Raw genomic sequence first — 13,000 nt, forward strand, 5'->3', positions numbered from 1 at the left:
AAACAGTAATTTGTAAGTTGTATCATAGTGTTTGAGAGAGACATACTCTAGTCATTAGATGCCAGATGCCTTTGGAATAGGGTGGACATGGGCAAAATGCCTTCAGTCTAAGAGAATTTTTATGACAGGCTAATGGCGGATGCTGTCAGTAGAGAAGCCTAGTGAGCACGTGAAAATACAAATCAGTCTAAGGAGGGGAAAACCAAGAAGAGTAGAATGTTGGATTTATTGTAGACAACTAACTTGCCTTGATGAAATTTAAATATTAAAAATTTACATTGGAACCCCATATTTAACCATTTTTTATCCTCAACCCACTCACACCTTCTTCTCAATTTTTCTGTGTTTCCTTATAAATATCATCTTCACATTCATTAATCTTTTCTTCTGGAGCATCCAATCTTCTGCTACTAACAGCCAGCTATTTCTCATCACAGACACTACAATTTTTACCTCTATAATTTTGATTGGGAACTTAGTATGTCTCCCTTACTTCTATGAACCTATCAAAGTATGAGCAGCATTGACACTGTTTAATGCCATTGTCAGCCAATTTGTCAGAAATAGATTGCTTTCCAGTGACTGATTTTTTTCATAATGGTGAGTCTTATTTTCTTCCTTCTTTGTGAAGTTGTAATTGTTTATTAAATCCCAAACCATATATTTTATATTTGACAGTGTTAGATACCGTGCTTTTCTTCCTAGTTCACTCAGAGCTTTGTTCTGGAATGTTCTTATGTCACGGAGAAACAAACAGTAGGGAAATTCCTAGCAGATCGTGGTTGCACTTTGTTGTCTTTGTAAATGTATATATAACACACAGAGATGGACACAACTCAGAAATCCATAAAGTGATGGACAGGTAAAAAAAATGTGTAGTTTTAATACAGTAAAGAATTGAAATAAGTCATTTGTATACAGATTACAAATGCAACAAATATTATGTTACGTGTAACAAACATTATTTGAAGTGAAAGAAACCAGTCACAAATAGAAAAAATATACTTCTGAACATAACTTCCTAAAATAGGAAAGATGGGGGCCTTGGGGAAAGAATAGTTATTGCTTAATTGGTTTAAAGAAGAAAAGTTCTTGGCAAATACCTAGTGATGTTGGTTCTATAGCACAATGAATATGTATAAAATATCAGGAGGTTATAAATATTAAACCAGTGATGGAGTTGAGAAAACAGCAGTGCAGTTGCTATATTGGTTTCTGCTTCTTCTGAATTAAAGGTGCTTGGGAAGAAACAAGTGTGAAAAAAAAATCTTTCAGCTTTCCCTGGTAGACAAAACACAGATTCTCTAAAAGAAGCATCTGATCCTCTCCCTGGGAGCCAGCCAACTTGGGAGGATTAAGTTATCACAGAAGAAAACACTGGAGGCCCATACCCAGACAGACTGATTAGAGTCTAACATCTATTTCTTAAGGGTATTTTCAGTTTTCCACCAAACATTTATTTTTCCCCATACTTCCTGAATCATCGTACACCTCAGCCCATGAAGATGGAATGGAAATTTCTAGATAACAGCAGGTGTTTAGATATTTATTGTCCTTTCATTACTTGTCCCAAGGCAAGCAATTAGTTTGTATAGCTTTTTTTTCCTGTTGATCTGTGAACTTATTTCCTAAAAACAATCCAGAGAGTAAACAAATATAGCTTTTTTTCATCAGCATCAAAGTGAACTTTGTTGTTACCATGGATTTCATTATGATTATAAAACTTTAAAAGGAGAGAAAGAGAGACTATCTTCCAAATGGCAAAGAGAATAAAAGCAAATATTAATATCTGACTCATCTATGGAGGTACTTAGAGAAAGAGAACGCAAATATTTCAGATGCACTGGTAACTAATGAAATGGTATTTGTTAGCGAGCGCCCCATGGAATGTTTTCTAATGTGCTGTAATTTTCTTTTGTGGTATAGCACAGCTCCTGGAAGTTCATGGCTCCACAAACATTCTACCTGTTAAGTTTGAATTCAAGACTCATCGCTTCAGCTACTGATGGGTGGTTGATAAGTGAGAACAAAAGAAGTTAATGGTTTTTGCTAATTCTATTTACTCTTTCCTGATTTGACAATTTAGGAGGAACTTTATGTATTTCCTGGGTTATCTCTTTATTAATAATAGTATCCATTTGGGGTGGTAAGAGTTATCTAGGCAAGTTGTGCTATATTACAAAGCAAAATAGTTGTTCGGTTTAGACGTTAACTGTTTCTTGAGGATTCAGTTATTAAAAGCTTACTGTTCTACCCAGTGTTCAAAGGAAGGGATCTGAGGAAGACTAGATCAAATAGACTTAGGTTTCACCAATGGCTAATCTGTGGATAGGTTTATAACAAAAAGGGCATTGAGTCCTGTGGACAACTTCAAAAAGAAGCATGCACTAAAAGATCTCTCTTCAAGGCAAGACCAATCTCCTCCCCGATATATCTAAACTGAACAAGGTACCCCTCCAAAAAGAATGTGCTCCTAGATACCAGTTCAGACACTAGGGATAAATCCTGGTCCCACTTGCCTCAAATTCAAGGTTGACTCAGCTTTATTGCCCACTTTGCAACATGCAGTGCAGCATGAAGAGCTTCCTGCAATTGTCAATGCAATTACCATCCACTGAGCCAAGTTACCTGCACATTGTAGCAAGAGAATATGATATTTGTATTTCTAAATTCATCAAGACCTAGAAAACAAGCTATATACTTTGATATCTGGAATGCTACTCCCTCTACCATTTCTTTTTCTGGAAGACTAGGAATTGGTCTTACATTTTCCAAGCATGAGTGGCCAGTCAAAACATATATACTCACAGGCAACACAAAATAGACATTAGGTTGCATTTATGTGTTTTTATTCATACCACACCAAAAATAATTACAAAAATAATAATTAAACATTAAGATATCATGAATTTTAAAGCATGGGAAATGTGAACAGTTACAGAGAAGAGAAAGGGAGAAAACAAAGTAATTAAATTAAAATCTTAAAAAGTAAAAGAAAAATAATCTTATTTGAAATATATTTTGATGGGAAGGAGAGATACAGAAAGAGGGTAAAGGTATGTCTTCAGTGCAGAATAAATGTCCTCAGAAAATCTCTCCATAGTTCAAACCAACACAACATATATGAAGAAGAAATTGAATGAAGACATATTTAGCTGGCAAGGAAGGAACAAGGGAAGGCTGAGTAAAGACTAATGAGAGAGAAAGAAACTATGTATGGCTTTACGGACTATTGTCCTAATGAGCGAAGGGGCCACTGACCTATAGAGTAAACAGCTTGGAAAAAAATCATAGTTACAGAGTCAGGGATTCCTGGGGCACACAGGCATAATGATTTCCTAATTTACTTTATGTGTAGAGAGAATGCAGCTATACATTGTTATGTATCATTGCTGGCACAGGAGTACACAGCTGTCTGAGAAGGGGAAACCATCTCCAGAATGAGGGAGAAGTTTTCTTTTCTTGGTCTGGTTGCTTTGTACCCATCAGGAACATCTCCTTTCCCTGTGTTGCCAGCACAGTCCATGACCCATGTCCTGCTGATACCAGTACATGTAGTCATGGTTATCAGTCTGGTGACAGTTTAATGTCACTTCTAATCCTGTTACTTGTTTCTTGGACTTTGGATATTTTCAGCCTCCATGTGTTCTGTAAAGGAGAATATCTTGATAAAAGATTTGGGAATTCTGTTAAGAATAGCACACCTGTGGCCTGTCCCAACATTCACTTGCACACAGGAGACTCAAGGCTACACAGAAGAGCCTGAAGTCCATTTCAAGACCAAGGCAAGATCTGATATCTTCCAGCCCTGTTTGTGGAAATTAGAGCTGTGGCTCTCAGGGGCTGAGTGATTACAATTTGAACAATTCTTTTAAGTTATTTCATACCAATTCAGAGACACAAGCTCTACATTCCAGGCCCAGTTCAGAGTGATGCCACTGTCTCCAACAAATGCTTGAGCTGCACGGTTAACAGGCCACACCCTTGTTGAAAGGAGAAGACACTTGCTAGTTACTAGCTGCTCAGCCCCAAAATAATCACACAGAAACCCTATTATTTAAATTGCTGCTTGGCCCATGAGCTCTAGCTTCTTATTGGCTAACTCTTACATCTTAATTTAAACCATCTCCATTAATGCCTGTATCATGGCTTACTGGCTAAAGTTCATGTGCCTGTGTCAGGCGGGGCTACATGGCTTCTCCCTCTCTGACTCCACCTTTTTCTTCCCAGCATTCAGTTGAGTTTTCCCTACCTATCTACTTTCTGCTCTATCAACAGGCCAAGGCAGTTTCTTTATTCACCAATGGTAATCACAGCATACAGAGGGGAATCCCACATCACACCCTACCTTCAAAAGCAAGTCAGCTTTAATTATAGTCACATACCGGATTACACAACAATATTTCAAGAGTATATTCTTAGATTCCTAGTTCTGAAAAAAAAATTGATGGTTTGGGTTTATTTCTAGAAGCATGTACTCTTTCTCTGATTTTCAATTTATTAGGCTTGTATTATTCCTACTATGATATACCATTCCTTATTTTACATTGCATTATGTATTCTATGAGTTTTCTACTAATTATTTACTTTGCCTAAGTACTTGAAGAAAACCTTCAATGTTATCTATGGCTATCAAAACTGCTTGACACCCAGAAGTCTTAAAAAACTCAAAGATGAAGGGCATTACAATTTGAACAATTTGGACATTACAATTTGAACAATCCTTTTAAGTAATTTCATACCAATTCAGAGACACAAGCTCTACATTCTAGGCCCAGTCCAGAGTGAGTCCTCATTGATAGGAATTCTGCCTTTGTTTTAGTTGAGGCTGTTGGGGGAGGATTAACTCTTTGTCATTATGCTACCTATCAAGAGGAAACCTCATTGAGCAATGTGAATGAGTTGTTTGCCTAGTAATGTGCCGGTCTGGTTACTACAGGATCCCAGAGAAAAGTATGAAAATCATTCAAAAGGTCTTGTATCACCTTTGTCCTTAGTTTGCTAACATAAAACACACTTACCTGTACTCCAATGCAGTATAGTTTCCTTACAATAAAAGATATCTCAGTTAGTGCCTCCACAGATAATATCAAAGTATGAAATCTTCTTTCTGTGACTACACACCCTGGTGGGATCCCTATGGATACTTTCTATAATCCTATCCTGGTGAGGAAGAACTCAAAAGTGAAGCAGAGACAAAGAAGATCAGCATAGCATCCATACGAAGAATCTGGGTACAGGGTATGAACAGCCCAGAAACTACATTCTCATCTATGCCCCGAGCTCACCTGGGCAGCCAACAAAAGAGACAATTGCTCATGGTTGAGTCTGTCTGAGAAAGAGTCGCTTTCTATTTAAGACATGGATGTTTGGAGTAAGGAACATGAAAATTCATAGCTCTTAGGCTCATAGCTTTTATTTCCAAACTAAGGTCTGATCTCCCACTAGTGCTGATGTTCTGAACAATGCACTGATTTCATTGGACAAAGAAACCTCTGCCATAAATATCTTTTTATATTCCTTTCAAATTGGTTGCCTGATTGAGTAACAAATTTTCTTTTGTTGATAATGAAAGTTACGTCTTGAAACTATAAGAAGAATCCATGATATGGCTTAATATTATACATCATAACCTATCAGCACTCTGAACATAAACACAAAAAGTTCACCTGTTCTTAAAACACAAGAGAGCAATGCAAGAATTTTGATCAACACAGAGAATCCATGGAAAGTCATACAATGATTTCAAAGGCAAAGAGATGTAGGTTTCAATCCTAGAACTGATATTCTTAAACAAGAATGTTGGATAAATTCACGTTATCACATAGAACTGTTCATCAGCAAATGGATCACTAATGTATCCCATTGTGATGAAAATCTAGCTTATGCCAACACTCAAGTACCCAACACAGAGTAAGGTTCCAACCACTGACTAGGAGCTGGAAAGTACCGGAAGACATGTGAGAACATTTGGAGTCTTGGAGCCCACCCCTGTGTTTAGGATTCTGTTGTGAGCTCATCTGGACAGAGGAAGTGAGTATAGAACTAATCCATTTTTGTACCTTGGTTAAGGCAGCTGTGTAGTATTTCACCACCTTCTTTAGTACATCACCAACAAGAGCAGGAAGATTAAGGGACAGAAAGCCTGTCACTCTGTGAGGCTGTGGTGAGCTGGCACAGAAGTACACCCCAGAGTCCTCCAGCTGCAAGGCGCTCACGTTCATCTCAGACTGATAGTCACTGAACTGCTGGACTGAGAATCGGTTGGGGATGTTTCCTTTCTCTCTCTCCGTTTTCTCAAAATGCTGAATGAGGAACTTCAGTTCCTGTCCCAGAGTCTGCTGGTACCAGCCCACAGTGTCATGTCCAGAGATGGGAGTACATTTGAGAATGGACCTTCCTCCCTTTGCTTTGATTATGTGTCTTGGAGACTGGATGACCCCCGGACTTGCTGAACCTGGGGAGGCAGGAGACAGGAGTGAGCATCTAGAGAAAGAGTGCACAGATGCAGCAGCAGTAGAGCAGCTCAGGAGCAGTCACCCAGAGCTCAGGACTCACTTGTTCCCAGGAGAAAGACAGTGACACAGCAGAGCAGGCTGGGGCCCCAGGCAGAGCCAGGGAGGGCAGTGCCCCACATCCTTCTCCTCAGCATGCTGCTCTCCCTGTGAGAGCAGGAGCCAGCTCCTCCTTTCAGCTCATTGCCTGTGATGTCAGGGTCTGAGGTCAGTGATCTTGTTGGCTCCCACAGGCTCTCTGTACCCTTGTGCATACTCTGCCAGCTCAGCCCTCCCCCTTTAGGCTCAGTCTGCTTATTGAAAAGGAAGATGGTTATGCTGAATAAATATTGCCTGCGGTAGCAAGAGAAGAATGAAGGGAATTTCTTTTTTAAAAAACAAACAAACAACACCCCCACACACAAAACCACAAAGGACTAAACTCTAAATATTTTCAGACTAGTCATTAGATATCAGCTAATGTGATATTAGCTAGGGGCTAAATGTGAGGAAAACCGTCTTTGGTCATCAGGAATACCTACAAGGCAGGATTGCAGATGCTGAGAGTGGAAAAACCTCTGAGCAGTTGGAAAACAAAGCAATCTAAGGAAGAGAAGGCTGAGAAGAGTAGATTTTTAAACTACTGTTGTAGACAGCTAATTTACCTTTGAAGAAATTTAAATATTAAAATTTTGCATTATAATCCCTGTTTGCTATTTGACCATTTGAGTATCATCTGCTTGCTTATACCTTGTTCCCATTTTCTCTGTGTTTCCTGATGAGTATCCTCTTCAAATTTATTACTCCCTTCTTCTGGAGTATCCAATCTCCTGCTACTAATAGCCAGGTATTTCTTATAACAGATATTACAAGTTTTCTTTTAATTTTAATCTTATTTTATTTCAATCTTAATCTTGATCTAGAATCTTGATTTGGAACTTTGCACGTCTCCCTCATTTCTATGAACCTGTTAAGGCATATCCTGCAGCTACACTGTTTAATGTCATTGTCAGCCAATTTTTCAGAAATAAGTTGTTTTCTAGTGATTGATTTTTTTCTCCTAGTGATGATCCTATTTTCTTCCCTCTTTGCAAAGCTGTAATCTTTTATTAGGTGCCAAACTGTATATTTTATGTTTGACAGTGGTAGCTGCTGTGGTTTACTGATAAGTACACTCAAAGCATTATTTTGCAATGTGCTTAAGTCACTGAGAAAGAGGAATCAGGGAAACTCCTATCACATCACCTTTGGTCTTTGTAAGCTTTGGCAAAGGTGATCTATAAAACATAGAGACAGACACAACTTAAAAATCCATAAAGTGATGGCTATGTAAAAAAAAGTACTATTTTAATGCAATGAAGTATTGAAATAAGTCAAGTTCATATACACATAAAAAAGGTATCAAATATTATGTGAAGTAAAAGAAATGATACACAAACAGAAAAAGATTATAACTCGAAATTTTGACTTCTGAAAGTAGAAAGGGAAGACTAGTCACTCTTTAAAGGGTTAATATAGGAGAATGCATTGGGACATTCGCAGTGATGATGTCTCTACAACACAGTGACTATGTATAAAATACCAGGGGGTGATTGTGGTGGTTTGAATGTTATTGCTCCCTGCCATATAGGCTCATAGGAAGTGGCTCTATTAAGCAGTGTGGCTTTTATTGGAGTAAGTATGCCCTTGTTAGAGGAAGTACGACCGACGCTGTGGGAGTGTGTATTGAGGTCTACTTTGCTCAATTGTAGACTCAGTTCACTTCCTATTACCGTGGGATCAAGGTGTAACAAGCACCATGTCTGACTGCGTTTCACTATGTAGTCTCTTAAAATGTAAACTACCCCAATTAAATGCTGTTCCTTGATAAGTCTTGCTATGGTCATGGTGTCTCTTCACAGCAATATAAATGCTAAGACAGTTACAGATATAAAAACAGTGACGGAGTTCAAAAAATAACTATCCATTATGCTACTTTGGTTTCTTCTCCTTCTGATATGCAGGTGCTTAAGTCAAAAACGAGTATGGAATTTTTTTTTCTCCCAGCTTCCCCTGCTAGACAAAACACAGATTTTCCAAAAGCCTCTTCCTGGGAGTTCAGCCAACCAGGAAAAATTAAGTTATCACAGGAGGAGACACCAGAGGCCCATACCATGGCCAGACAGACTTCGCAGGTCTAACGTCTTCCCGTAATGACATTTTTATCATCTCCCAAAGAGTCTGTTCTTTCCCAACCTTCCTTCCTCACCCTGGGAAGAGGGAATAGAAGTTTCTAGACCAGTAGGTGACTAGATATTGGTTTCCTTTTCCTCGTGTGTCCCTAGGAATGCAGTGAGCTTGTGTAGTTTTTCACCTGCTCATTTTTAATTTGTTCCACAGACACAATGCAGAGAGTAGGGAAATAAACTTCTTGTACAGCTGTCTACATGTAATTTTATGTTGCCAAGTATTTTATCCTTAAGAAGTAAAAATCAGAGAACATACACAAAATGACAACACTGAATTAAAGTTCATATTAATAGCTCAGTCCTCCAAGGAGGTGCTCAAAGTGAAAGAACCCAAGTAATTCAGAAATATTAGTAACTAACATAAATTAGATTTGTTAGAAAGCATCCCATAGAGTGTTTTCTGATGTGGCTGTAATTTTCTCCTGTAGTATAACACAGCTCCTAGTAGTCCACAGCTCTGTTTTGTAATTCTCTATTAAATATTCCTATCCGGTAAGTTTGAATTCAAGTCTCATCACTTCAGGTGCTGAGTATTTATTTCTGAATAAAAGTGAAAAAGTGTTAATGTGGTAATTACTATTTAGTCTTCTGTGATTTGAAAATTTAGATGGAGTATTTATTTATGAGGTTATCTTCTTTATTACAACATATTCTTTTTTATTTTGGATAGCAATTATATTAGGCAAGGTTGGCTCTATTGCAAAGCAAAATAGGGCTTATTTGGTTTAGATGAGAAGTATCTCTCCAAAGATTAACATACTAAAGACTTAGTTGTCTACACTGTGGATAGAGAAAGAACTTTGAGAAATATTAGCTCATGAAGATTTTGAACTCATGAATGGTTAATTGTGGATTGTATTAGAAAGACATTGAGTGATGGAGACAACTTCTGAAAGCAGCATCTCACAGGAGGATATAGCTCACCAGAAGCATGGCATGCAATTAAAAGATCTTCCTTCTCTTCTCTTCTCTTCTCTTCTCTTCTCTTCTCTTCTCTTCTCTTCTCTTCTCTTCTCTTCTCTTCTCTTTCTTCTTGGCTGTCATGAGACCGAAAGCTCGGTTCTGACATATTCTTCCTACCATGTTGTTCTGCTACACTACAGGCCCCAAACCAGGAGATCCAAATAATCACAGACCAAAACCTTTAAACCACTGAGCCAAAATCCAAATTATACCTCATTCCTTTATTTTCTCAGACCAGTCATGATGTCATAAATGTGACTATATGGACTATATGTCATGAATCTCCAAACACAATGTTGACTCAGTTTTAATGCCCACTCTGTAAAATACAATGTGGCATTAGCTGCTTCCTGCAGCTTTCTAAACAACTAACACCAATTGAGCAAAGTTACTGACATATTGTAACAGGAAAATCTGATACTTTCATTTGTAAATTCATCAAGATATAGGAAAAGAATAATAGATCCTGAAATCTGGTATGATAATTCCTCCAGCATTTTTGGCAATTTAATCCTCTTGAGAGAGGGAGAGTTTGTCTTCCTGGGGATGAGTTCTATATTAGTTAGGGTTTCTATCGCTGTGAAGATAAACCATGAACACAGTAACTCTTAAAAAGAAAAAAACATTTAATTGGGTTGGCTTACATTTTCAGAGGTTTAGTCCATTATCATCATGGTACAACATGGTGGCATGCAGGCAGACATGGTGATGGCTACATCTTGATACAAAGGCAACAGGAAATGAATTGAGTATCACACTGAGTTAAGGTTGAACATAGGAGACGTTAAAACCCATCCACACAGTGACACACTTCCTCCAGTAAGGCCACAGTTACTCCAACAAAGCCACACCTCCAAGCATTAATGCTACTCCCTATGTACTGAAGGGAGGTCATTTACATTCAAATTGAAGCATTCAACTCCCTGGCCCCCATCAGCCTGTGAATATGTCATAATTCAAAACACATGCAGTTCAACTTCCAAAATCCCTATAGTCTATCACAGTCTTAATAATGTTTAAAAATCTAAAGTTCAAAGTCAGTCCTGAGATTCATGCAATCTCTTCACTCTAGTCCCCTATAAAATCAAAATCAAAAACTCAGGTCACATACTTCCAACACACAATGACACAGGATATACATTACTGTTACAAAGCAAAGGGAAAAGAGAACTGTGAGGAAGGCATAGATTCGAGCAAGACTGAAAACCAGCTGAGCAAAGTCCAAATATTGCCTCTCCATATCTGATATCAAAGCACTTTCAGAACTCTAACATTTTCACAATGAGAGATAGTCCCTTAAGGTCACATCTACTTCAACAACAACAACTCCTAATAGTACAACTCCCTATGAGCTTATAGGGGAAATTACATTCAAACTACCACAGACTCCTACATGGTTAACCAATCACAGGCAGGCATTCCTAAAAGTATAAATATTAGAGACATTAAATAGATTCAGCAGGTCAAATTAATTTATTGACACATACCACACAAAAAGCAAACAAAAAATAATAATTAAAAATATGAGGATATGAATTTGAAAGAGGAGAGAATCATGTGAGAAACTAGAGGAAGAAGGAGGGGAGAAATAATGTAATTAAATTAAAATCTTTAAAAAATGAAAGAAAAATAATCCAACCAGAAAGATATTTTCACGGGAAGAAGAGATCCAGAACAAAAGGGAAAACTGTGTCTTCAGTCTAGGAGGAACGTACTAAAAGGACATCTCTAGGGTTGAAAACAGCACAGTGCACATGAGGAAATATGGAATGTAGTCTTGTTCAGCTGGAGAGAAAGAACCTACAGAGGCTGGATAAAGGTTGATAAAAGAGACAAGTAAAGAAAATGACATAAGACCTTATGGGCTATTTGCTACTGACCTATGGAGAAAACACAGCCTGGATAGATCATTTCAGAGATTCAGTTGGATGGTAGAGTGGCTGACGAGTTCACTGAAGGTACAGGGAAGGAGATGGTGGCTATGTCCTTATCAAATGGGTCATAAGAAACTACATTTAATGATTCGTTTTCAGCTGGGTTAGTATTGGTAGCACAAGCATTCAATCCTAGCACTAGGGAGGCAGAGGCAGGCAGATCTCTGCAAATTTCTGGCCTGCCTGGTCTACAATTTGAGTTCAAAGACTATTACACAGAGAAATTGTAGCTAAAAAACAAAACAGAAAGATTTATCTTCCTCTCAGAAAGGGGAACAAGGGGTGGGGATGAGCCAAGCAGCCATGAAAAGCTGTCAGAGTGGACTTCAGTGAGCCTGAGACCCATGCTGAAATGTCCCTAGTTTGTCAGAGCCCAGTGACTCTTACAGAGACAGGGACTTCCTGGGGCACACAGGCAACTTGACTTCCTAGTTTACTTTCTGTACAGAGAGGAGGCAGCCACACACTGATGTGTATCACTACTGGCACAGAAGTACACAGATGTCTGAGAAGGGGACGCCTTCTCCAGAATGAGAGAGAAGTCCTCTGTCCTTGGTCTGATGACGTCGTACCCATCAGGAACATCTCCTTTCTCAGTGCTGCCAGCACCATATGAGTAATAGATCAGCCTCAGTCCATGACCCAGGTCCTGTCGATACCAGTACATATTTTCGTGGTTATTAGTCTGGTTACAGCTTAGTTCCACCTTTCCTCCTGTTACTGTCACCTTGCTTCTTGGGCTTTGGGTGACTGTAGCCTCCATGTGTTCTGTAATAGAGGAAGACAGAGCCTGATGATGTCATCTTAGCTAAAAGACTAAGGAATTTTGTTAAGAACAGCACACCTATGTCCTGTTCACCACTCACTTGCACACAGGAGACTCAAGGCCACACAGAAGAGCCTGAAGTTCATCTCAGGACCAAGGCAAGATCTGACATCTCCCAGCCCTGTTTCTGGAAACTAGAGCTGGGGCTCTCGGTGACTTAGTGATGTCACTGTCTCCAACAAATGCTTAAATTGCAGAGTTAGCATGCCACACCCCCTACTACAGAAACAAGTCAACTTTCAATTATAATCACATAGTTGGAATATGCAACAATATTTGTAATATATACTCACAAATTAACAGCACAGATGGGAAAAATTGAGTTTGTTTTGCATTTATACATGCATGTACTCTTTCCCTGGTTTTACCTAACATATTAGGCGTATTTTATTCCTACTATGACACTATTCTGTACTTTGCATTGTTTTGAATTTTACTATTTCTATAAACTCTGTTGAATTGTCATGACATGCTGTATTCTATGAGGTTTCTACTAATTCTTTATTTGCCTGAATACTTGAAGATAAACCTTCAGTGCCATCTTTGGATACAAGG

The 13,000-nt window shown here is 38.5% G+C and overlaps 2 gene segments (V, D, J or C); both read right to left on the reverse strand.

Moving 5' to 3' along the window:
• Window positions 1-5,626: 5,626 nt before the first annotated feature.
• Window positions 5,627-6,769, reverse strand: LOC101980452. The segment is given in 3 exon segments: window positions 5,627-5,644; window positions 6,063-6,457; window positions 6,559-6,769. Coding segments are annotated over 3 exon segments (624 nt in total).
• Window positions 6,770-12,052: 5,283 nt separating this feature from the next.
• LOC101980732 lies at window positions 12,053-12,531 on the reverse strand. The segment is given in 2 exon segments: window positions 12,053-12,387; window positions 12,486-12,531. Coding segments are annotated over 2 exon segments (381 nt in total).
• Window positions 12,532-13,000: the final 469 nt, after the last annotated feature.

This window comes from Microtus ochrogaster, chromosome 21, assembly GCF_000317375.1.
Source record: "Microtus ochrogaster isolate Prairie Vole_2 chromosome 21, MicOch1.0, whole genome shotgun sequence".
NCBI classification, from domain to species: Eukaryota; Metazoa; Chordata; class Mammalia; order Rodentia; family Cricetidae; genus Microtus; species Microtus ochrogaster.